Source organism: Anopheles stephensi, chromosome 2, assembly GCF_013141755.1.
Source record: "Anopheles stephensi strain Indian chromosome 2, UCI_ANSTEP_V1.0, whole genome shotgun sequence".
NCBI classification, from domain to species: domain Eukaryota; kingdom Metazoa; phylum Arthropoda; class Insecta; order Diptera; family Culicidae; genus Anopheles; species Anopheles stephensi.
The window spans coordinates 22,888,590-22,915,104 of NC_050202.1; the positions used below are offsets into that span (position 1 = coordinate 22,888,590).

Consider the following 26,515-nt stretch of genomic DNA (forward strand, 5'->3'; position numbering starts at 1 on the left):
AGCCATCCCGGATTCGCTCGAGGCTGGGTACTCGGGCCGGATCAGATGGATGGGTGGCTATATCGCTATTGCGTCGTTGTTTTCGTAGGGATGACGTAGTTACGACACGCAGCGAGGAGGCTTGGCTCCAGTGAAGTAAAAGCGTACGCATAAACTCACTCACTCGCACGCACACACACACACAGAGTTGACAGGCAGGATACGAAACCCTGGTACAGTGCTCCACTCCATTATTACGGTGTATTGCGTTTTATTTTTATTATTATGAAATTTTTGATACGATTTGATTACGCTCGGAACTCTTCACGGCACGGCACAGGGAGTGTCAGGATGATGGTTAAGTGTGTGTGTGAGTGTGTGGAGTGTTTTTGAGCGATTTCGGTAGCGTCCTTTGTGTACCCTCACCGTTGGATGGAGTGAAGTGTCCCCGCTGCACACCGGGACGGTGGAGATTTTCCTGCCATCATCCCTCGTGGAAAATGTGCAAGAAAGAAGGGATTTTCTAGTACGCTTCCCCTACGCATCCTGTTGCGTTCGATAATACGCACGCACACTTCGCTCACCGCTGTGTGTTGGTGAGTTAGTCAAGTTTTAGGCATTTGGAAACTGTGTGTGCGGAAGTGTGAGTGCTTTATTTCAGGCTCATTTCTCTTCCGTAAGCAGCATTCGGCAAAAAAGACCACCGGACGGGGGGAGGGGGGGGGGACATGAAGCAATCAATTGCGTCGTGTTTCGTGTCAGTGTGGTTGGGGTTTTTACAAGTGCAGTTTTCCTGCACGGAAGCGAACAAAGCAACACCCACTGTCCACCCATGGGTCGGTTGTCCTGGAAAAGTATTTAGTTGGAAAATGTTTGTTGCTTATCAGGCAGGCTTCGAGATGCAGAGTTTTGATACAGATTCTTCCTGGAAGTAATGGCATGTATGTGAATCGTTTGCTGAAACTCTCGGTAAGTTGTGTAAGAAGTCCTGAGCTTGGCTTCGGGCCGTTGAATAACAAAGGGGACAAGTTTTAGTTTGAAGAATTCCTGTAGTTTCAAAAATGTCAAAGATAGTTAGGTTTTGGATGCTAGTTGTAAATGGTAAAACATGTTCCATTCGGCTGTAAAGCAACTGTTTAGCAAAATTTTCCACTATCAAATTAAATCTGGAAGAGTGGTACTTCAATTTGTATTATTTCTATAATATTTTTAAGTATTTCCTTGCATTGAAATTGAGTTTTGAGTTGAGTGAGTATTTCTTTAAGAATTTGCATTCAAAGGTATCTTCAACTATTTGCAGCAATTAACTGGAGGTGAGTCACTGAGGCAGTACAGTAACCGATTTTCCCATGCAAGACGGGATATCGAATGAATCATTTTCTCCTCACGAGTTATTCAAGTCAAGCAAGCCATTAATTGTTAGCCCAGGGCCTCTTCAGGATAGTTAGATCTATTGAGGATATTTGGGGAAAGGAAGTACATTTGGTCACCTTACACGTCTCGGTATCGCCAAGGATCAATTCACGAAGACTCTGTTTTCAAGCCGCGTTAGGATTTGTTCAATATCTGAAGAACTTGAGTAAGATCTCCAATTTTTTTAAAGAAGTGATTGATATTTTTCTTCGTGTATTTCTTTCAATAACAAGTCAACTCTATCCTAAGCAGAATAGTGCATAAACCTTGTTCAATGATTTCCAATGAAAAATCTTCCTTGTCAACTAAGCGTTGTACTGAATATCTAGAATTCCTGCAGACAACCAATGATTTGCGAACAAATACTTGAAATTACTGTTTTCTCTTATTAAGAGTATGTTCCAAAAATTAAGAGGAAAACCTCATTCCCTACTATTCCTTGCTACAATATCGAAAATGCGCTTCAAAATTGTGCACCCTTCGGTCGTTCGTTCCCAGCAAGGTTACATCATTTCCGTTCAGCCGTTTTGCCACCCCTATCCGAAAAACTTTGCTTCCGTTCAATCCCGATACGCAATAACCGTTTCACCCTCTCTATTTTCGCTTGCCACACACACACACACACACACACACACACACACAAGTACACACCAACACGTAGAAAAAGCAGAGGGAGGAAGTTTGATCCCGGAATCCGTTCTAGAGTTCTTCCATCACCAACCCCGGAGGGTTTGGTTGGGCTGACTGAATGACTGACTTGGGCAGTAGATATTTATGTCCATTTCCTGACCGTCCGGCCTGTTTCTCTTTTCCTGTGTGTGTGTGTGTTGTATATATTTATACATTGAAGATATACATACACACGAAACCCCCTGCAGGTTATCGGGTTCGTTCCATGGAAAAGAATTTTTCCTTCTATTACGTTCCAAAATCTAATTCTACTCCGGACTAGGACGAATGAATGCGTAGTGGGAGATTCAGATTTCTGCCATCCATTATCCATCTAGTTTGGTAACGAAGGGAGAGTTTTTCCATACGTATGTGTGTGTGTGTGCGTAGATTTTTCCGATACACATTTTACGCCAGGTTCATGTAACTGACCATACCAGCAAAACTTGGGATCAATTTTTACCTTAATCTAGATGAATTCTTCGTACGCAGAGAAATCGAAGGGAAAATATGTGTTCGATTCGCGTGATTCAGGAAAACGAGGTCAACCAAGAGCGAAATGAGTTTGTGCTGAATTCCGAGAAAGATTTAAAGGTAATTTCGTAGATTGCTCACTCGCGAAGGGAAGGGTCACATTTATCATTCCACTCACTGGCGCTGTCCAACTGGAGAAGACCGTCAGAAGACCCAAATCGTCGAGTTTTTTTTTAATTTAAAAATATATTTTTATTCCACAACTAAGTCTTCGCGGAAGGCCTATAGTTACAGCTCATCTCATCACAGTCCGTAAATAAATTTATGGCGAATTTGTGTCCTAAAACTCCCTTCAATGGGGAGCTGTTTCGTGGAAAACCATCGCTTCCTGGTTCACCGATGGGCCATGTTTCCTTCCTTCCCGGAAGTGACACTTTCCACTCAAGAAGGATCGCACGTTTCGCCCACCGGCGCTAAGGATGAGTAAAGTGTCATTAACGTGAAATGACACATCGGCTGCTGAGCATCCGAGACGGTGAGGTATATCCTTGGCAGCGGTTAATTAAAGTCACTCGATCGATATTTACCGGTAAAAAGGATGTTGATGCTTCACGTTCATCTTTCACGTACCGGTGAAACCATTTTTGCCTGTGGAGGGAAGCACTCCGGGAAGAACGTATAATTTAACGGAGAAAGTTAGGAAACCGGGACCACCGGGCACCCGGACCCCACCACAACAAGCCATCAAGCACGCCCAGTGGAGTGCTCGAAATAGATCGATCGCTCGATGCAATCAATTCTACACGCTTCGCAACGAGGTACTTGCCTCGGTTGAAGAACATCCAAAAAGGTTTCTACCGCTGCCAGTACCAGTGACAAATGTTCCCGATTCTTGGTTTTGCAAAACGCAGGCGAAACGTTACGAATGTGCGACGTTTGATTGATTTTATTGCAATGTGCCTCCGTGAAGCTCGATTGCAATCGAGTTGGGTAACTGGGCCGGCCGAGGGTTGCTAGAAAGAAAGACATAATTTATGTCCCGAGTACCCACAGGCCCGGTGAGGCATGTCCTTGTCTTGGGTGAGGGTGAAAATCTTATTGTCAACTACTGCTCATCACCATCATATCATCGTCGTGCCGAAGGGAACATCGGAACTGCATCGAGTCGAGCAAGCGTCGGGCGAAATGGACGATTAATTAAATTTAATTTCATTAGTACCATTAACTTAATTAAAAGTGAAAGCGAAGCGTCTCCGGGCACGCGAAAACCGTTCCGTGGTGAGATGCCTCAAGTGTGGTTGGGAGAGGGATGGCAATTGCAGTGAGTTTGCTCGCTGGGCTCGCACAGTCCACCAGCCCCCGATGGTGAAGAATCGTTTTTGAAGAGGGCCCACTCTACGCCGGGAAGTGCTTCTTTCTTCCTCGCACTGTCAAACACATAATGAAGAGTCTGCATGAGAAGAGCCTTCTAATCTTCTGATGACTTGCCACCATCGCACGGTGATACCACCTAGGCCGATGTGAGTACTGTCCCTGTTTGACAACACTTTTGAGTAATAAAAGATTGTTATAATTAGTAGTAATTTTATGAGGTTTGGGATATCCAGATGATGTTTGTACATGGAACTCTTTAACATGTGAGGGCAAACATATCTTCAGGCTGCCTTATTATCCTTAACATTTATGGACAAAATCTAGTCAAATTTTTAAGGTTTACTTAAAATTCCATTTTGCCTTTAATAATTAAACTTCCATTTAAAGTAAGAATTCTTTCGGTGCAGGAGTCAATGTCCACCCTCTGGTCCATTGTGCATCGGCGACCAGGAAAGGCATCTGTTGCGTATGCAACAAACGCGAGCCGTTTTTGAAGTTTTTTAATACTAAATCCATTTATTTAACTAATACGTAGCACAATAAAGGAAAAAAAAAACTCAAAAATAGTGGCCTTAGCGTCCTTTGCTTTCAATGCCTCTCTCGCTACTGACTTTCTGTCCGCTTTCTCAGTCCCCGTTTACACGTTGTCATGTGATCTGACCTGTTTATGTCTTTTCGTTCGAGGATTCAATTAGCTCACAATCTACCGATACATGTTCCATATCGCTAGCAGCGTTGAACATGTATCATGTATTTGATTGAATCCTCGAACGAAAAGACATAAAATTTGCAAACCGCAGTACATGATCCTGGCGCTCTCAAGAATTGATTAGGGGTTAGTGATTTTGGTTCTAACGAGTCTTCCGGCAAATACGTTAAGGGACGAGAGTTCATCATTTCACATGCTTCTGCCAACGTGGTGAGCAGGATTTCATCCGTTAGTACCCTGTTGTCCCCCAGCACCCGCATCGCTTCCTTCACCGATCGCACCATCCTCTCCCACACGCCGCCCATGTGTGGAGTTCCCGGTGGAGTGAAGTGCCACGATGTTGAGGCCGAGATAACCTTTTCGGCACACTCGTAGAATATCCGGTCAATCCGTTGTAGTTCGTTATCCGCACCTCTAAAACATGTGGCGTTGTCAGAAAAGATGTCATCCGCCTTCCCGAATTTGCTCTCGAACCGCCTAATCGCCATCAGACACGACTGGGTTGATAGAGTATGAACGACTTCGAGATGTACCGCTCTTATGGTAAGACAAGTGAAAACTGCCACCCACCGCTTTTCTTTACGACGCCCCACGGTGACTTCTAATGGACCGAGATAATCGATCCCCACTGCGCTGAATGGACGAAGACTGGGTGTCGATCTTTCAACTGGTAGCGGCGCCATTCTCGGAGTAAAAGGTTTACACTTGTAGACTCTACACCAAGTGCACTGACGACGTACCTCCTTGATGGCAGCTCGATGTTTCGGGATCTTAAACCGTTGTCGCATCTCGTTTAGCACAGTCTCACTGTTAGCATGACCAAACGACTCATGATAGTGTTGCACGATCCTTTTCGTTATTTCGTGTTGTCTCGCCAGAATGATCGGATACCGTTGGTCGAATGGAAGGTCGCGATTGTTGATGAGCCTGCTCTCCATTCGCATCACTCCATTCTCGTCTAACACCGGAGAGTATTTGTACACAACACTCTTCTTCTTAATCTTCCGTGCCACTACCGAGCTGTCGAGGTTGGCGTGCAGTATATCCTTCTCCTCCGGGAACGATTCCCACTGCGATTGCCTAATCAGGTGGATCTCAGCTCTCTCTAACTCCTCCTTTTCTAGTGGTACTTTTCTTGCTTTAAATGTCGCTTTTAGATTTGTCGAAAGCTTTCCAGTTGCTTCTATGGTGTGGATTGCTTGCTTGTCTCTCTTTCTAACACAGTTGTCTACGAATCGGATGACATATGCCATAACACGAACCAGTCGTTGCCAGGTTGGTAGCTGTTGCGATGTGATTACTGAATGAAATAGGACTATTTTCCGAATGTCTTCTTCGGTACTTTCTATCTCACCGTCAGCCACAGGCCAATGCTCTTCAGGCTCGTACAAAAATGCTGGACCGCTGAACCATTCTCCATACATTTCTAAAGGAGGACCTTTCCCCCACTTGGTCATAACATCGGCAATATTCAGCTTAGTTGGCACCCATCTCCAGTCTTTTTTGTTGGTTAACTCCCATATTTCTCCAATTCGGAAGGCTACAAATTGGACGAATCTATGTTGCTCCGAATTGATCCAGCTGAGAACCGTCTTGGAATCTGACCAGAAAGTGCATTTGTCGATCTTCAATGAATGGGTCTCTAGAATGGTGTGACTAATACGAGCGCCCAATACCGCAGCCATTAGTTCCAGTCGAGGAATCGTTTGTCTCTTCAACGGTGCAACTTTACTTCGAGACATAACGAGTTTGCAACGTACTGTGCCTTCAGCCTGTATTCGGAGATACGCTACACACCCGTATGCGTGTTCACTGGCGTCAGTAAATACATGGAGTTCAACCGATTCTATGGCATCTGAATGTGTTGTGTCAAGGTAGCATCGAGGTATTCGTATAGTTTTTATGTTCTCGAGAAGCTCTATCCATCTGTGCCACAATATTACCGCCTCCTTATTTATCTCATCATCCCAATCACATTTTGACCTCCAGAGATGTTGAATAAGAATCTTGCCGTGGATGGTGAACGGCGAGATCAGACCAAGAGGATCGTACAATCCCATAACACAACTGGTAACAATTCTCTTCGTAGGCGTTACACCATCCTCAACGTATGGCCTTAAACTGTCTCGCATCGATGTTGAGAAGGAGAGCATATCCTCTGTAGGGTCCCATATAACACCTAACACTCTTTCGTGCAATGTCTCTTTGTCTTTGTTGAAGTGTATTGGGCCCACGTCCGTGTTCTCGCCAAGCTGTTCCAGGAATTCTTTCGAGTTGGAAACCCAGTTACGGATTTCAAAGCCTCCTTTACGATGCACCAGGGTGACTTCTTTTGCTAGTTTCAGCGCTTTCTCTACCGTATCGGTACTGTCAAAGTAGTCGTCTACATAGTGACGCTTTATTATCGCTTCTGCCGCTTGGGGAAATTGATCTTGATACTCACAGGCATTTCTATTCTTCACAAATTGCGCTGAGCAAGGGGAACATGTCGCACCGAAGGTGGCTACGTCCATCACATAAATACCAAAGGGCTCGTTTGGAGATTTTCTGAACACAAATCTTTGAGACTGCTTGTCCTCCGAGCGTATCTGAATCTGGTGAAACATTTCACGCAAGTCTCCGCCAAACGCAATTCTCTTTTCCCGGAAACCTGTGATAACCTGCATAAGCGGCACGAGTAGATCAGGACCTTTAAGCAACTCGGTGTTTAGAGATACTCCTTTCACGGTTGCAGCTGCATCCCATACGACTCTCACCTTGCCAGGTTTCTTGGGATTCACCACTACGTTGATCGGCAAATACCAGACGTTTTTGGACGGAGTATCACGCAACTCTTCTGGTGTAATACGATGTGCATAACCCTTTCTCTGATACTCTTCGATTTGCTGGCATAAGTTGTTGTGTAGCTCAGGGGTTTTCTTCAGCTTCGTTTCGAGTTGCTTAAAACGTCTCACTGCCATGGAGTAGCTTTCAGGAAAACTGCGTTCATTTTCTTTCCACAATAGGCCGGTCTCAAATCGTTCACCCACTCGTTTCGTTGTTTCTTCTAGCAACTCCTTAGCTCTTTTGTTCTCGGCAGAGTCATTTGGTATCGTTATCACAGATTCTTCCAGCTTGTAATGTTCTCTTATTAGCAAATCAAGGTCTTCATTGGTCACGCTATGATACCCGATGTTGTTTTTGGTCGCACCAGACTTTGTATACCCGTAAACAGACCAACCCAACTTCGTTTTCACAGCAATAGGATCGCTTTCCTCTCCGGAGACTACTTCTAAGGGCGTGAACAAATGGATGTTGTTGAGTCCCACCATGATCTCGGGTCTGCCTTGGTATGATTCGATGGGAATTTTTCTTAAATGCGCGTACCGTTCTTTCAATTTTTCCCGATCTACACTTTGATGTGGTAGCTCTAGCCTTTCAACCGTTCGTGCGTCTTTTAGCGTCTCTTGCTTTGCTGAGCCTACAGATGATATTGTCAGATTCAGCCTTTGCGATTTGTCCTCTACTCTCTCAATGCCAGCAGTCCATCGCAGGGTGAGCTTCTCAGGAACGCCGCCAGCTCCGAGACGCTCCACCAATTGACGCTCTACCAGCGTTATAGACGCTCCTTCATCAAGAAAACAAAGAACGGTTAGTATGGTTCCATTATGATGAACATTTACCGGAACGACACGGAACAGCATACAGTCATTTGCATTTACATGCGCACTAATACCGTCAACCAATTTAGATCCTACCTGATCGTGTAGAAGGGGGTGGTGCATTTGGTCGCAATCACCTACGTTGCATCTCTTTGGTGCGAAGCACCTTCCTTGATGTCCGTCGAGACACAATCTACACAGACTGTACTTCGCCACAAAGTCTTGCCGCTGTCTTGTTGTCCACTCCTTAAACACCGTGCAATTGCGTAGACGATGATCCGTTGCTTCACATGCAAGGCATGGCTTTCTCCCTTGTTGTGCTGGCGTTGTCTGATGATGGCCTACCGTTTCCCTTCTGCGAGTGTCCTTTGGTTGCGATGATAGGGGCATGTAGTTACCGAGATCCAAAGTGGTGTCGAGAACTTCGGTCACCACCTCGTCAAGGAAGTCGGTTAGCGTTCGCAGCGATACGGATCCATGACCTCTCTTAAATCGTGACCAGGCCCGCTTGTCTGCGTCTGGGAGCTTATCGACCAGCTCCTGAATAAGCAACGGGTTGTGTAGATGGTCTTTCAACTGGGCTGCTTCGAGATGTTCACACAACTCTTCGACGGCGTTGCTAAACGGCAGGAAGCTGGTTAGATCCGACGCCTTCGGAGCCTTTACTTCACGAACTTTCTTTAACAAGCTATGCAAGATAAGCTCAGGTCTTCCGTACACTTGCACCAGCTTCTCGATCACTCGCGGAACGGATTCCGCCGTTATCAACCTTCCGCGAACCAGTTCTAAGGCAGGTCCTTTCAGGCATTCTTGAAGCCGCACAAGATTCTCGTTATTCGTGAAGCCACACGATTTGTTCGAGGCTAGAAAGGCGCCGTAGAATCTTGGCCAATCCTGTGGTTTGCCATTGAACTCAGGAAGCTTCTGAGAAATGCCGTGTCGAGCACGCCTTTGTTCCTTAGTTGGTTGCACGTCCACACTTGTTGGTTCTACTTCTTCTTCTTCCTCACTAGAACTATTACTTTCCGATGAAGATACCGCCACTTGCACAGTTTGTTTCTTCACATTTCCATGTGCCTTTTTTGCGCTGCGAGTCACACGACGAGTTGGAGTTGTAACCCGGAACGATAGCTTTTTCTTTGAAAGGTTCTTTTGCCCAACACTATCGGCCTCGTGGCCGCCCTTTGTGGGTTTCTTCGATGGTCCTTTCTTCTCAGGCGTCACTTCACTCACACCAACACTACCGGCATCATGGCCGCTCGTTGACGCCTGATCCTCCATTTTGTTTTGTATGGTCTTTGTACGGAATCCACGCAGCCGTACTTTATTACCGAGTAGCACCTGAGGTCTTTACCGGTTAATACAAGATCACACGCGTTCTTTTATCGCACATACACACACTGTTTCATACGTCGCACCGTATCTTTCTGTTGTAGCACGAAAAACGCTTTTGTTCTTATAGCGTGTTCCCCCGCGTTCCCGGTCTCTGTCACACACCACAATGATGTCTCTGCTGCGGATATTGCATCACAATATCGACACTATTTTTGAGAATTTTGTTGCGTATGCAACAAACGCGAGCCGTTTTTGAAGTTTTTTAATACTAAATCCATTTATTTAACTAATACGTAGCACAATAAAGGAAAAAAAAAAAACTCAAAAATAGTGGCCTTAGCGTCCTTTGCTTTCAATGCCTCTCTCGCTACTGACTTTCTGTCCGCTTTCTCAGTCCCCGTTTACACGTTGTCATGTGATCTGACCTGTTTATGTCTTTTCGTTCGAGGATTCAATTAGCTCACAATCTACCGATACATGTTCCATATCGCTAGCAGCGTCAACAGCATCCGAATGCCGTCCCGAAGTTTTGCGCCGTAATAATTGGATAATTTTTTTTTATGGCACCATTGAGAGATGTGTCAATATTGGCGAACGGCAAAACGGGAAGTTTGCGCACACTAATCAATAACGTATGAATGTTCGCGCGCTTTCTCTTTCGCCTTGACATGACAGCTACTAAGATGAACTGAATAGTGAGATAGAGTGAGAGCAAGACTGTGTTTATAAGGCGTAGTTAAGTACTCTCTAACGAAGATACATTGAATTATGTACGGGAAGAGTTCAAATATTTAAATTCATCGCTTAAAGAGTAATTATTCGGGTTACTATTACTGTTTTAATTCTTCCCGAAAATTGCTTCCCCAAAAACCCAAATCTTAAAATGGGCCATTTTTGAGCTTTAAAAACAGCTTAAAACTTAATTTCCAAATCCCGCGAAAAAACCTCATCCATCACATTTAACTGCAGCTAGGGCGCGTTTTTTAATGATCTCCCGAGTTGTGCCGAGATCCGTTCCCTCTCGCGATTATCCCCCTGCGTTCGTCCTCTAAAAAAGCGGTTCTCTCCCTGCAACGCTGGAAGTTAATCGTCCAGTAAACTTTCCACCACTGATGGCGAATCTATGCTAATTTCTCACACCAGCCAAAACTGACTAGGCAGACTGGGGGGGTGGGAGGAGGAGGGTGATGAAAAATATGCGGCTTAAGCGCACTCGGCGAAACTTTATGTCGCCGGTCGCCGCTATAGATGTGTATAAGGCAGGCTTAAGCACCCATTGATTGCTTCTGCGTAACCGGGGTAAAAATCCTTTTGCGCCCATAAAGTGCCGTTCGCATTTAACCGTTTGTCCTGTTGCTTGCACTTTGCAACCGGAACCGTCCGGATATAAAAGGTTCCCGGCTAGGCCTTTTTACCCCTCGCACTAGGGATTGTTGGGTGTTCAGTTTTTTGCTTCCCTCCGCTTACATTGCTACAGAGTTAAAGCTGAAGTTGAGGGCAACCTACAAAAAAAAAGAGAAAAGACCCATTGGGAAGGGTGAATAAAAAGAGTTGTAAAAGGACTCAAGGGTAGGCAAACTGTAAAACCATCCAACCGTACCCGGAAGCGCACAAATCTCAATTACATTCAAATGCGTACGGTGTAAGCGTGTGCAATTTTTATTCGCCTTGTTTTGAACCTTTTTTTTTTCCTTCGCCGGAGCTCCACCGGCTAGTATGCCCGGACCGGTCGGTAGTCGAAGGTCTTGGCTCACAGAAGGGACAAACACACACATACAGAGAGACCGGAAGCCACAAATGGCACAAAACGGGTCAATCCGGAAATGAAAATCCATGGCCTGGCCATCCATTTCACCCTTTAAAGGACGAAACACAGAGAGAGAGAGAGAGAGAGCGCAAGGCGTCACCTTTCGCATGGCGAGTGCCAAGCGAAAGCCAGAGCCAAAGAACGCATAATCCTTCCTGCAGAGTACACGCGCCATAGTACCGCCACAGTAGTGAAGGATGTCATTGGGTGCTTACGTGTGTGTGTGTGTGTGTAAAAGGGCGAAGAAGGACATAAATTTCTAGCGCCATAAAATCTTAAACGCTCGTAAACGGGTAATGGTGGCTGATTTACATTTACATCCAGGAAGTATCCAACTGTGTAAGCGCGATAGCGCGTCGCCAGGCTCATACGTGACACGGGCTGGCTGGCTGGCTTTCTCTCATTCAGGGTTTTTCATCGGTTTCATCGGTCGGGTGGTGAGTGTTAAAGGTAGTATAAAGGTGGTTTAATCCTGCTTCTGCCTACGGGATCATCGTTTCGTATTTGTGTGTGTGTGTGTGCCGAGGATGGTCCAGGTTTCGGTACGGGAGCTTTCCACAGTCTTGTGCCATAATCGCGTACTTGGTGAAGTTTACAATCTTGAAGCACCGGAATGGGCGCACCGTTTGTCCGTTTGACTACCGGTACTCCGTGAAGTGTGTGTGTAGAAGAAGTTTATCTCGTTTTTACATACTTCAGTGGCTAAATTATGGAACCATTCGAAAGGACATATATCCACACAGTCACAGGCGGGTATTGCTGATGATAGGAAGAATCACAGTGAGTTTGGTTTGGATGGGTTCGTATTGAAGGTAAATCCTTCTTAACGGCGCTGGGAGGAAGTAAGACGACGTATACTGCATAATGGTTTATTTTAATTATAAACCATATGAGGGTTTTCGTATCGTAGTTTTGTAACTGTCAAGTTGTAAGTTTTTTTTTAATAGTATTCTAAGGTTTAGTTTGATCTATTCATTATGACAGTTGAAACTGTTTTGTTCCAAAGCATTTCGTTAAATATTATTGTTTATGAATTTTTTGGGTAAGACTCATTAATATATTAAGTATTTGTTATTTTCTTAATTCCTTTTTTTTATTTTACTTTAAATTTTGTTTATCTTTTTTTTTATTCATGATGAACTCCTGGCTTCCATGATGAAAGGCTAGCAATTCAGGCTGTATTGCTTGTTTATCTTAATATTTTTTTTATCCTTTGTTCTAAAAATTAAGTATTGAAGCATTTTCTCTTTTTTTTTAAATAATCTTGATTTTTAATCGCTCGTTTTATTTTTCCTTAGTCCTTTTGTTTATTTTTAAATTAATTATTCTTTCTAAATGTACAATGGTTCTCTCCCGTATTCGACAAGTATTAACAGTTTGAATAGAACACAATTTTTTTATTTGTTTGATATCTCTCACACTTTTTTCATACGTTTTTGATTTGGTTTTTGTTTTACATTGATTTGTCGGACTTATTTTTAATTTTAATCAAACGCTCAATTGTTTTTTCGAGTTTTGTTATTTTTGAAATATTGACCATTAACGTGTCAATAGTTCCTTTGACATTTTGCTTATCTTGTTTAGTGGTTTTAACTGTTTTTATTGAAAAAACTTTTTTTATCTTTTTTTATTTTTTTTATAAACAAGATGGCTTTTGTTTATTTATTTATTAAATATGGCGGTCCGATGCCGTATTGTAAGATGGCTTTTGTTTGTTGTACAATTTTGCTTTTATATTTTCTATTTACTTTACTTGTTACATTTTGTCTCAAGTTTAACTTTTTCTCAAGTTTGTACCTTTTTCATTTTGTTTGATTTTGTTTGTTGTGCAAATTTGCTTTTATATTTTCTTATTACTTTACTTGTTACATTTTGTCTCAAGTTTATTTGATTATTAGATTAGACGTTAATTAGATTAATCTTTTTCTCTTGTTATATTGATTTGCTTCTTTCAATGTGATGATTTTTCATTTTGTTTTGTCTATTGTATCTTTGTTTGATTGTTTTCGAGATATGTTTTCCTTTTATCATTAATAAAAACATCCTTTTTTTCACATTTTTCACAAAACACACATTTTTTCTTTACTCTTTCTCATGTAACGTTTGGTACTTTATAGATTCTAAAATTACTGTTGCAGTCAGTAAAAGTGACTCTATCAAACACATGCAATTTTCCCTCTGCTGATTACAATCCCGCCAGAAGGATGCAGAACAATGTATGCATCCGACATTACATGCACTCGACCGGAGAGCTCCTTCCTCATAAAGCTAGAAGCCAGATGGTTTGATTCCTTTCTCCCATCGAAAATGGTGCATCGTAAAACTCTCCTAAAAACCGCCCTAAACCTGCAGTAACAATTTTGCAAGATCTGATTCGTCTATAAAACTCCACTGCACAACGATTTTTTCTTATCAGAAGTTTCTTATGGAGGGAAAAACAGGGAAAAAACTTTCGTTTCGTTGTTACAGCAAAACCGGAGCACCGGATCACTTCACTGTTTTCACCACTCGCCACGTGCCTATGGGCAGAGATCCTGCCGGGGGTGGCATGCTAGGTCATATAAAGTTTTTACCGCTTCTGCAATCATCCAGCAGAGCAATCTTTGCGCCCGGTTGCCCCTTGTTTTTTTTTTGCGGTGGTGCATCGCGTGAGTGACTGCCGATTGACTGCCCTCGTTCCCGTAGTCAAAGTTGGGAATCTCCTTCCTCGTGGAAAACTTCCTGGAACATGAAGGAACTGATATAGCCGGCGGGAAGGTTAAGTAAGTCGTCTGGCGAGAAAGAGGCAGATTTTCATAGCTCCCGGTTGATGATTTGTAAAAAATGTCCGATTTTTCAGTCTGTTTTAGTACAGTTCTGCACACAAGTTCGCTTTTTCGAGAGGATAATAAAACGAGCCGAAGCACGCGGGGGGCAAAAAAGCCCAGGCAGGAAAAAGTACTCACGAAAACCTTCCCATCATTGCTTGGATGATACTTTCGATGCCGTACGATGGGCGTGATTTTATTTGGCCGCCCGACGTGTTCCACCGTGAAGCAGTTCCGGTCTCCGGTGTTTATCGGGTCCACGTCGAGTGTGGATGTGTGTTTTATACGAGCATCAGCACAAGTGCCAGGCGTTGTGTTGCAGGATATGTGTATTTTATGACACATGGGCAAAGGTTTTATTTGTTGTTGTGAGTGTTCGTTTTCTCCTCTTATCAAACCCCTAAAAACACTTTAAAAAGAAGTGATTTTGCTTGCCTTTTTATTCCACCGTTTTGAATCACACGTGTGGTCACACCCGTTTCGCGTGTCCCGTTCACCCATCGCGAACCGGAGGGCTTTTTCATTCGATTAAACTTACAGCAATAAATGTGTAATGATGTGGAAAACCCCGGCACTGTACACGCGCCATTTTCTTACCGTTTAACGCAAATTGGAATTTGGATATGAATTTGTAAAACCGACCAGCCCAACAAGAACAGGTGAGGATCCTTCCTTAGGATCCGGGAAGGCACCATGTACGATGGCGACCTTGTTTTAATCTAAATGTAACACTTTCTCGTTAAACAGCAAATGGGCTTAAAATTAACACGTTATAGCGGAGCCGACGGGCACAAAGAGTTGGGTTCGCTCAATTTGCATGCTTCGGCCCGGTTGAAACATTAATGCTCCGTTTCTTGCTAAACAGTGAGTGAGCCCCGAGACGGGTAGAGGAAATGGAGGTGGTATCGGGCCGGAAGGGAATCACGTGTGCGCTTACCCTTTTTTATTTTCTCATCGACTTAGAAAAAAGGGGGTTTAGCATATGTAAATTTTATCGATTTAAAAATACCTCCCACCACGACGCCACCCGGCTTGATTATCTTCCACGAGGCAGGTTCATTGGAATGTGTGTATGTGTGTCCTTTTTGGAGGTATGTATGGAAGGATTCGGTTGTAGCTTGTAGTAATCTTGTACGATGTTGTGTAGGATACAGCAACACAGGTACAATTAGTCCGGAATGTACAACATTACCCCAAATTGGATAAAGAGAAATCTGTAACGATGGGTTTTCCTCCGTGCGTTAGATTGGTCCTTGTATTTACCAAGGATGATTATACTGTCGAGAGTAGTTGCGATTTTGTTTATGTCACCTGGAAGCGTTGATTCGGTAGACCTTGAATTCTTACGAAGTTCGTTTCTTTAAAGAAGGTTTGTGACAACGTATTACAGAGTGCTTTGAATATCACTTGTGATGTTTACAGACCTGTTGTTAAGTGCCATGTGTTATGCCTCAAGTTTGTGATGTGATGATATCTGATGTGAAAACGTTTCCAAACAACTGGTTTAGGTTATTTGAAACAGACCCAAATTTGAAGCATTTCAATGACTTTGTGGCATCATATGACTCTTTCGAAATACCATCAGGAAGTATATTTATGACTTAATATCTTCAATAAAACTTTTGGAAAGTCATCTGTCGTAGGGGCTAATGAGAGCTTACTTACTTACTTATCAGGCGCTACAACGGCTTTGCAGTCTTGGCCTGCTGCAACAATCCTCGATACCGTTCACGGTTTAGCGCTGACGTCTGCCAATCCGTTATCCCGGCCGTTCTGGCGGACGCATCAAAGCCATCACTCCATCTCAATTTGGGCCTACCACGCCTCCACTGTCCGCGTGGACGGCCCAAAGGACTTTACGGGCTGGGTCCTCCGGTGTCATTCTTATGACGTGTCTTTCTTATCAATTCGCTGCACGATGGTGAGATCATCGAACAGCTCGTTGAGCTCGTCATTGTAGTGGCTCCACCATTGTCCTTCCACACATACGGGGCCAAATATGCTTCTGAGCATCTTCCTCTCGAACGCGCGGCCTCCCCCCGTCAGTTTTGGACAGAATCCATGTATCAGAGGCGTATGTGAGTACTGGGACTATAAATGTTCTGTACAATCCCAGCTTTGTCCGTCGCGACAGGTATTTAGAGTGGAGAAGTCTCCTCAGACTGTAGTATGACCGGTTGGCAGCCAGCACCCTTGCGCGTAACTCAACATCAATGTTGTTATCATCAGCGTATGCTAGGGACTGGATTGACTTACAGAAGATGGTCCCCGAAGTTTCCACCTCCTGAGTCGCGTTTGGCTCTATCTAGCGCTAGATTGCAAAGGAGACAGACAAGCCCATAGGCCTGGCGCGGGCCTATGGTCGTAACAAAGGGCCCTGAGAGTTTTCCATCCACCTTTACCTGGCATGTGATGTTGGCCATTGTCATTCGTACAAGCCTGGAAAGTTTGACCGGGATTCCAAAAGTGCTAATGGTATTGTACACTTTTATCCTGGCGTTGCTGTCATATGCGGCTTTATAAGTGCAACGTTGAATAAAATCATGTGAATGTTATTGTTAATGAATTTCTTATGATAACTCTATCTATCTCGCTCGTTCTATCTCTCGGATAGTTTGGATGGGATTTGAACCCCGGACGACTCTACCACCAGGCCACACCATGTTATCAAATGATAAAATTGTGTTTTTTTTTATAAATAACTAGCAATATTGAACAACTATAAGCGTTGTCAATTATGGTAGTTAAATCTGGCTTTGCTGTCAATGGAGTAGCCGCTATAGGGATGAACAAATAAGGTTTGCCAGGCTTCGGTGGGCTGCTCATGTCATGAGAATGGTACCGAACGAATCAGCCCGTAAAGGATTGAATTGGAACTTCTGTTCGGCCGTGTGAAGTTCGGGGCCGTTATCTCCTCAGTCACCGAACCGCCTCGAAGAAAGATTTAATTCCCGATTACTAAGAGATTGGTGGTTTGAGTTCTTCGCAGCTAGTAGTCATCAGTAAATACCTATCATAGGGATAAGTTAGAAAAGCCATGATCTATTATAAGTAGCTTTAGCCACTCCCTTCAAGCTAGTTCTTGAATGAACTCTGGACATTTTAGTCTTATTGAACTTCCTGAGCGTATCGCTATGAACCTACGACTTAGTAACACCAAATTCGAGCAATCAATGCTCCAACGATCTACAACTCTTAAAGCCATTTGAAAAATCGATTCTTCAACCATTAAAGTTTGCGTTTAAGCCTTTAAGAAAAAATGGATTTAATTATTTCTTCAATAGATTTAAATAAAATGGAATCTAATATCTTGCATCTCTTCAGTTTTTGAAGCATGTTAAAAGTTCAATATTTAAATGATAGCTAAAGGTAAAATTGAACACCGTATGCTTAAGTATAACATACTAAACATCTGTTCAGTACAATACAACGACAGTTTCGTGTAGCAGCAAATTTCAATTTTGTTTCGTTTCATCTCCTGGTTTTAACTCATTGAATATTCTTCGTTCTTATTAAACATTAGCAAACTCATTAGAAGATTCATGCATATCAATAACCTTTCCCCTCTGCACTGGAAGCTGTGTAGCACCTTTTGCGTATGAAAACTACCATTCGGATCCGCTTCATCCTTCCTGGTTCTGTTGGCATTATAATTGTGTCCCTGTTGCTTGCCTATCCTCTGAAAGCTAGTAAACCGACAAAATATTTCCCTGGCCCAACAGTACAACCAACCAGCACATCCAGGGTCAGCAGCGTTGCTAAGGTCCGCCACACTTCAGCTTACAGCCATTCTGCTGCCCGGTGCTAAAGTGACCGATATAAACTCACCGGTCCTGATTCCTGATGACACTCAACGGGTCGGGAAAAAAGGTGGCCCCTTCCATCACCGGGGATGGGATGGGTAAAACCGCATGCAATCTAATGAAAATGTGTATCACTTGGCTACCTTTCGGCCTTCGTTTCAGCATAAGTTTTCGTTTTTGTCGATGAGCGTCGTCCAACGATACCCTGCTGACTGAAAAACTGGGGATCCGAGTTTTTTTGTGATTAAGACTTTATCTCGCGGACAGTTTTTTTTCTTCCTGCTGCTACCGTTGCTGTTTCGTTGTCCTCTTGGGCACCTTCCAATTTCCAGTCTCTTTGTTCGGTATTAATTTTCACCCTCGATGGTGTGCACAGTTTCGTCGAAAAATGGTCACCGCTTGAGTTGGTCCGGGTTTGTCCGCCGAGGGTACACACCACTTGGTAGAAGGTATCAATTCCGGGTATTTCGAGCAACTTTCAAGGTACATCCTTGCCGGATGCCATCGGATGCCGGTCTCCCGTACGGTGTTCGGCGAAAGTTTTGCTGCGCTACAATGGCACCCAATATTGGCAGACCCAGTGTGTATAGCGGGATCCCCATTCGCAGGATGTCCTGGGCCTGAAAATCAAACGACTTATTTGACGGTGTGTGTGTGTGTGCGCGGGAAAATAAAGTTCTGGTGCTGTGCCTTTGGATCACCTTTGGTGGAGCGTATAGAAGGCGCCAACGACACCGAACGAAGCGACCCCGATGGCGATAAATTAATTGAAAGTAAATGAAACTTTTCTTGTTCGAAAACTGCTGTTCCCAGGGATCGTTGGGTGTGTTCATTTCTTTTTGTTTTGCACTTTTTTTTGCTCTTTCTTTGAGTTGCTTCATTTGCTTTCAATTATGCTGATGTTTTGGTTTTGTTTTGCTGAATGATCGGTTATGGCGATGGGTGTTTTACCTATTTTTCAACAACAAATGTATTTTTGTATTGGTTTTTTCTTTTATTTGAGAGTCACAACATTTATTTCATAACTTTGATATCGTTATACGATAATATTTAAATGAATTTTTAAGAGCTCCTATTTATTTGATACAAAAAGTTGACGAAAAATTAAGCAAGGCTAGGCATTTCCTCCCTGTTATTTGATTTACCCAAGGCATGCTTGGCGTAGATATTAAATATATATGTGTTTATGAGCATTCATATAGAACCTATAAGACCATAAATGAAAATTTAGAGTTAATTTACTCTATTTTTTAATTGTGATGCTATAAACTCAATCCAGTGCTCATAGCAATTTGCCACCGAATCCTTTAAGTACGTCAAAATTGCATTGTGCTTATTCGCCTATCGAAAGGGGGTAGTAGCTATCCGTTCCGAACAATTGTAAAATGTAATGACTGTCATTAAAATAATTACCATCTTCGTACCGAAAATGCACCGGAATCAATTGAAAGAGTTTCACTCTTCGTACCGCTTACCGAAAAAGAAAAGCGTATCAAAAATGTCATTAAAATGATCATTACTTCACAAAAAAAACAGAGCGAGAGAGAGAGAGCGAGAGGCAGAGTCCTTTGACAATCCCAAGGGTAGTGATGATTGCTTGTAAGTAATTTCTTCGCCAGTATAAAATCCATTAAAACAAGAATGCAATTAAACGGTGTCTTCTGTGGAAGGATGAGCTTGGTTGGAATGAAAATTTGACAAACTGTTTTCTGGATTTTTTGAGCTACGTACCTCACTAAACTGTGTGTTTAGATGTCTCAAATAATATCGAAAAACACAAATGAACTTTACACGATGCGTACCAAATTCCCTAACTGTTATTCCCTACTTCATGTACTCGTTTGCAGAAGAATAAAACTCGTAAGAAGAAGCCCATTTTCCTACAACATGCACGAGAAACATGCCGAACCATTTCGCAACGAGCTTAACCGATCCGGTGGAACAGACACAACGGTGAAGTAGGCAATGAAACAGAGGCAAACATTAAATTCCTTCACGCAACTGTGGCAGCAGAAGTGGAAAACAAGTCGTATTAAAAGGATTGAACAAATTAATGGTTGATACTACACAACTCGTTTCGGTACGTACACACCCACCAACGGGGCGCTCTCTCATACATCCAGCCACAACTTTGGCAACTTTTCCTCCATTTTTTGTTCCTTTCACCATCCTTTAAGGTTGTTTTTGGGGATGAGGTCACAAGAAACTGGAGAGTGTAATGAGTGCCCGAGCGGCATTTCATCCCGGCAGGCATCTTCGAGAAAGGAAACCTTGCATGACGACCTTCAGCCGATGATGGGGAGCGACGGGAAGCAGGGGTGACGGCCGGGACGGGTAGGGATTTGTGGGTGCCTTCATACCGTTAAGGAAGCGCCCCGGAACAATTGAGCCCGTGCTGAAGCCGTACGAATTACATATCTTTAATTTATCTTCCATCCAATATCGTCTTCACCATCGGACGGGCCTTCGTGTCCGTATTTCATGCTGGATAAAAGCTGCTTATGGTAATGGGGGGGCCGTTACGTTGCGAAGGTTGCGTGGCTGGGACGGGCTGGCACGGGTGGATCACGTAGGACCCATGTGCGATTTGCCTTTCAGCGCTGAAGGACGAAAAACGAGGCGCACGTCACCGGGGCTTTGCCTGCGAGGGAAATCGTTTATCTTCTTTTATTTGATTACTTTTCCTTCGCCCAAATGCCCTACAGAAGGGCTGGAGAGGAAGGTTTGAACGATTTGAAGTAACGCTGCTTTAAGAAAAAAGGAGTTGGAAGGCTCGAATGTTTCGTTTGGGTTTGTTCGGGGGGTTTGAAACGTTTTGTAGCAAATTGAGCTACTTTAGCAAAGCATTTAGAGGAGCCCAAACCTTTAGCTATTGAAAATTCGGTACCCACCATACCAGAGGGTTAAAGGTGCTCATACACACAGAAGGTATTTTTTCTATTACTAAATACTATGGTCGTGTTTATGTTTAAAAACTCCACGGCAACGATGCTATTTGGCAAGATTTCGGCTTATATTTGTAGAATACGGTGAAGAGGTCTTGCATTTTGAATCTGAAGCACATTATGGAATTGACTTAGCCTGATCAGCCTGAGGAAGTCCTGAGATTAAAAGCCCTCGGATGGTATAGCACCCTCAACATTTTCTTAGAGACTTTTTGTCTAAGAAACACTGGTAGGACCATAGAAAGTTCATATTGAGTCATTGGTAACCTGTAGATGTCGTTCGAATGAAACAATGGAGAATTTGAGGCTTGGACATTGGATGTAATGTCTAGTGTTTCTAACTTTCAGAGATCATTCAATTCCTACCAACGCTTCCTGACACCTTCGTAGGAATATTAGAAGTTTTGGCGATTGCCTCCTTTGGGGTTTCGGATTGTTCCGGAATGGTTTTGTGAGTTAAGCACTGCAATTGCGTGTTCACTCGTTACCGGTTTATTGCGTAGCCTATTTCGATCGGAATTCGTAAAGTGATAGCTATGGTAAATACATTATGATTCAGGAGTTGATGGGTGAGGTTTATAAGGATAGGGTTCAGGGTTTAACGGAAAGATTTGAACTTTAGTACGCTACAAAGTCACCACTTGTTCAAAATGGTTTTTCAATGAAGTCACTCTTCAAGTCACCCTCTGTCATCTAGCTTATACGTTAGACCAGGCAGTTGCACACCGATTTGATTTTAAGGTATGCAAATCCCAAATATGAAATGAATACTCACTATGTCCTTTGTCTATTTAAGAAGCCTTCTACAACATCTCGTAAGATTTCAGTAATATTAATCCCTCGAGAACTACTGTCTATCGTTTTTTGGTATAAAAAAGTAGAGTCAGATGCCTCTCTTCCTTTAAAGCAATTGTCACCGGGGTTTGGAACTCTCTGAAGTTGATCCAAACACACATTTCATTTTTGGCTCTAAAATGGGTTGATCTTCAATCATTTTATTTCACCACTTCTTCAAGAAGGAGAAGGAACAAGGATCTAAAAATAAAAAAATAGATTACTTACGTATTATAAAATCGCCCTCGGCAGTGAGGCAAATTATTTCAACGCAACTCACCCGCCACAGAGGCACAAATTGTCAGTCAGGCTCGGCCGTTGATGATAATGCGGGGGGTATCCCAGCACGTACAATCACTTCCCTAGAGTCGTTAAAGTAGAATGCCCATTCCCAGCACTTGGAAACCCCTTTTTTGCCACTGGAAAGGGGTGACTGGCTCCGTCATAGCAGTGGACGCCTGAAACTCGAATCGGTTCATGTGACAGTGACGAAAGCGGTTAAGCTGAACTGGTCAAGGGAAATAAATTCCCGAAACCCACCCGCTATCTAAGCGCGTCCATCTCCGGTTGCCTTGGGTGCCTTGGGGAGGATGCTCCCGTTGCTATGGCGATTGGTCGGGATAAGGATTTTACGGACGATTTCACTACCGCACGCATGTTCGCTTCGGAGCGGGAAGCATCCGGTTGCAGCTTCTGTTTTTTTGTTTTCTCCGGATCACCCTCTCTCTCTCGCGCGCTCTACGAAGGGAAGGATACGATAAGGGACACGCATCATTCTTGCTGGTTACTGGAACCGGAAAGTGGCTCTAAAAACCCCCGGGTACTGTACAGTAGCCGTAATAATCGATAATATATCGCTCGTGGTCAAGGAAAAGCCAATTTCCTGTAGGCATAAATTTGAGCGGACCCGGAATCGATAAGGGATGCCCGGATGCAGGAGGGTTATGGCTTCTTTGGGAGTATCCCTGGAAGATGATTCACAGAAACTACTTAAATTCTCGTTCCGAAAAGTTCATCACTATCATGTGATTTTTTTCTTCTGTTGACTCGGTTTTTAGATGTCAATGTTAAATGTCCACGTTGATGGTCCTTTGTTTCGCTACTGACAGACATTTGCTAGGAGCTAGAGTTTAGACGATAGGCTCTGCAAGTTGTGAATAATGGTAGTATCATATTTCATTAATATCTTACCGGTTCATCCCCAGTGGTCTAATCAAAACCGATCCCACACCGGTCGGTGAATGTGAGCCGCCGTGCTGTCCGGCAGATGTTTCCAGCCTCTGAGAGTGTTGATGGTGTTTCTAACCTTTTGACCGATGGTGGTAAAATTTTCACCGAACCCTTTTCTGGGCAGCAGCGGGAAAACTTTTCCCCCGTAACACCCGGTGTCTTACGGGTGACTCCAGCCGGAAGAGAAATGACTCTTTTGGGGTTGGCAAAGTTGAACGCACTAAAAAGCCTACGATTCATCCACTTTACCCACCGCTCGCAAACCACGCTAGTGGTGCTAAAGTCCAAAAACTGTCACTAATGCCAGGATGGATATCTCTTTCGGTGTACGATACAATATTGGCATCTTGCTTAACTATCTCCCGCTCGGCGGAAGATTGAAAAGGCGATTTCGTTCGAGGTGTAAAATTTAATTTATTTTAATGACTGCAAAACTTTCTTCCGAAGCCGTCCGAAGCTTAACCCTGCGTACGAACTTCAAGAGCTTCAAGAGTCAACGTTGATGGGGCGTATGGTACCGGCGTTCGGCATCTTCTGCCGGTTGCGGAGCACGGTTGGGATTTATTCTTCACGATGTCGAGTGCGTTCGACAAGTAGTCTTTTTCAATTAGATCATTAATTAACTTTACGTACGTTCTGACGCTGGGAAGACGAGCGGTGAAGGATTTACCCAGCCCGGGGTTACGCTTCTTGACTTGTTCCGGCCAGGAACACGGCTGGAAGCTTTCCGCCAGTGCGCTTAGCTTTTATTTAATTTTCAAGTTAAACCTAACGAACCGCAAGCAATGCGATGGACGAACGTTGTCGGGTAACGGCGCACCGAAGTAATTGGTTTCACGAAATGTTTATCTTGTTTTGGAGTTTTGCTGCCAAGGTCTGCGACCATTTGCCGTTGGATGGGGGGGCGGGTGGTTCGGGTGCGATCGATCGGTTCTGGTTTATGGCGTTGATAGAATTAAAAGTATGCTGCCTTCGGTTGCGAGGCGATGTCCAGGCGAGTCTGCCAAGGATGTACAAACACACGTACGCCCTGGGTGGGAATGGTCGAATCGGTGTTCGGTTCGATAGCCTAGATTGAAGGTTAATCTAATATCTTTGCCAGATTGTTGGCAAGTGTGAACTGTGGGAGAACGTTCGCGGTCAAAATGCAAGGTTTTTTTTCGGATATCATTTTCAAGTAAATGAGGAAATATTTAACCTTGAAGATGCAAGTACAAGAGCGTGTTTGAGTAAAACCAGAAACTCTTGGTGTAACCTGACTAAATGTTACAGAACGCAGAAGATCTCGCACATTCCCACTGTCCACCAGTGCTGAAGTCAAAGTGGATTAGCTTCGGCAAAGTTTGCGTATTTGGTATTTGGTACCATGAATTCGCTAGCAGCAGAGACTAAGGGCTAGAACTTTCACCAATTACTCACCGGGATATAGACAAGGCAGTACGCCATACTCTAGCAGTACGGCACAACTTACACTAGCCACTAGGCCTTCTCGGTTTCCCTTACATTTGACCGTATACATACGAGTCAGTGCCCAAAATCAATTACCAACAACCTGGTTTTGGTGTTGAAGTTTTTGCTTGACCATTTTTCCAACATGCGACGCTAGTCGCCACACACTCACACAAAACGTTAGCTAATTAATTTTCCACACCGGCTTTATAGAGCCTCTCTAGAGCATAGATGGACTCGGGGACGGGAGTGTTCGGATGAATGATTTTTCATCATCGACTGTTCGCTTAGAATTCCGGGGGTTCTGGATGGTTCTGGATGAGAGGGAAAACTTGTTTTTCTTGGTGTGATAGAACATTCGAAATTGGGAAGTCTTGGTGAGATGAAATTCTTGACCGGAAAGTCTATGAGGGTGATTTCTGGATAACATCTGATCGGTGGTGAAAAGGGCGAAACACTAAACATCGGAACATGGAATCGGCCACATGCTGTCTATTTATTTACCCCAGCAAAAACGTCATTTTCTAAACGTCAGTTAGCAGGAAGCCGTGGAGAAAGAAACACAACACAAAGAAAGCAAGATGAGGAGCGTGTGTTGGTGCAAATCCGTTTCGCTTGCAGCCGTGTGATGAAAGTGTTTAGGGTGCTGGCCGTTCCCTATGGGTCAGTTTCCCATTTACCATCGTATAATCGCAAGGGAAAGCTGGTTATTTTTGTGTCTTCCATTAGGTAGATCAAACGCACCTCGACACCAACCAACCAGAAGCTCGATTGTGTCTGTTAACGGCTTCATTTTTCTTGCCGGGTAGCCCATGTTTATAAGTGATAAAAATTGCTGCTTTATACACTCCCGAAAGACGTTGCCAGATATTGTGTGGCGGAGCAAAAAAAAAAAAAAAATCGCCGCTTCAATAATCGTTAACAAACATTGCTTCGGTTGGGCCGGACCTGGTTTTGCATGTATGCCGTGGAACGGAGCAAGTAGGCTGAATTAACAGTTTATACCGAGATTCTTTCCGTTTGAAGATCATCTCTCTACATTCTTCATCCCAGCCGTGGTATCTTCTTAGAGGAGCTGATGGAGAGGTTGTTATTTGTTTATCTTTCACTCGTAGTTCGATTTGAGTTCAATTAAGATTGAGCTTGCCCCAGCTAACATGGCCAACCCGGGAACGACCGAACAGGGGTCCAGGGTTGGAGCAGTGAACATGCGCAGCAATATGGATGGTTCGCCCTCGGGCGAGGACAGTACATGAGTAGTTAATTTCCGGGGGGGTCAACACATTCAGCCCGATGCTCGCCACGATCGAATGAAAAATGTATCCTCACAGGGGATTGCTGCTATGCCAATAAAACTTCAGGCAAAATATTCCAATTTGAAGGTTTTTGCAACACAAAAAAGCTTAAAACAGCGACGCAATGTTTTTCGTTGAGGGATGGTTCCTACAGCTACGTTGAGCACTCGAACATCAGGTAGCAACGTTGAATGTTGATTGCAATATTCGATTTTTTTTTCTTACGTTTTTCCTTAGCTTGTCGATGGTTTGGATCGAAAAAGTGCTCGATAAATATTCACTACAATCACAGGACGTTTTTTGATTTTTTTTTTACAATTTTCGTTTTCATTTTTTCAATGCTTCCTGAATTTACTTATCTTTAACAGACAAAAGTAAAGCGATACCATATTCGTTGCACTCTTTTTTTCGGTAAATACTTCAATAACATTTTACGAAAGGTATGTGTTGAAAATGGGTTGTATTAATTTTATGTGTTTTATTATTCTTTTTTCAATAATTTATGGTTTTCACAGGGTTTTTGGGTTGATAAGGCTATAGCATCCATTTTAAGGCAGGATTCTAAGATGGAATCGCAAACAAAGCTAGTTGATATGGAAGCGGCTTCATATGACAGGTAAATCAAACACCTTTTATTGTGATATCCTCAGATGATACTGTCATAGTAGCCGTTGATATTGTACGCACTTGCCCGTATGCTGGGAGGTCATGTACAATATCAAAGGCTACTATGACTATAGGTAATTTGATT

At 43.5% G+C, this 26,515-nt stretch overlaps 1 protein-coding gene and 1 long non-coding RNA gene across 2 annotated transcripts; one reads left to right on the forward strand and one right to left on the reverse strand.

The window, feature by feature from the left end:
• Positions 1–730: 730 nt before the first annotated feature.
• On the forward strand, positions 731–20,805 carry LOC118507452. Its single transcript, XR_004905640.1, has 3 exons — positions 731–948; positions 19,859–20,091; positions 20,189–20,805. It is a non-coding gene; the product is annotated as an uncharacterized LOC118507452 (long non-coding RNA).
• Positions 8,095–10,093, reverse strand: LOC118507451. The gene is made up of 2 exons (XM_036045936.1): positions 8,356–10,093; positions 8,095–8,225 (listed from the first exon to the last, which is right to left on the reverse strand). Exons 1-2 carry the CDS (start codon positions 9,538–9,540, stop codon positions 8,214–8,216), a joined length of 1,197 nt encoding a protein of 398 aa, XP_035901829.1. The 5' UTR covers positions 9,541–10,093; the 3' UTR covers positions 8,095–8,213.
• Positions 20,806–26,515: the final 5,710 nt, after the last annotated feature.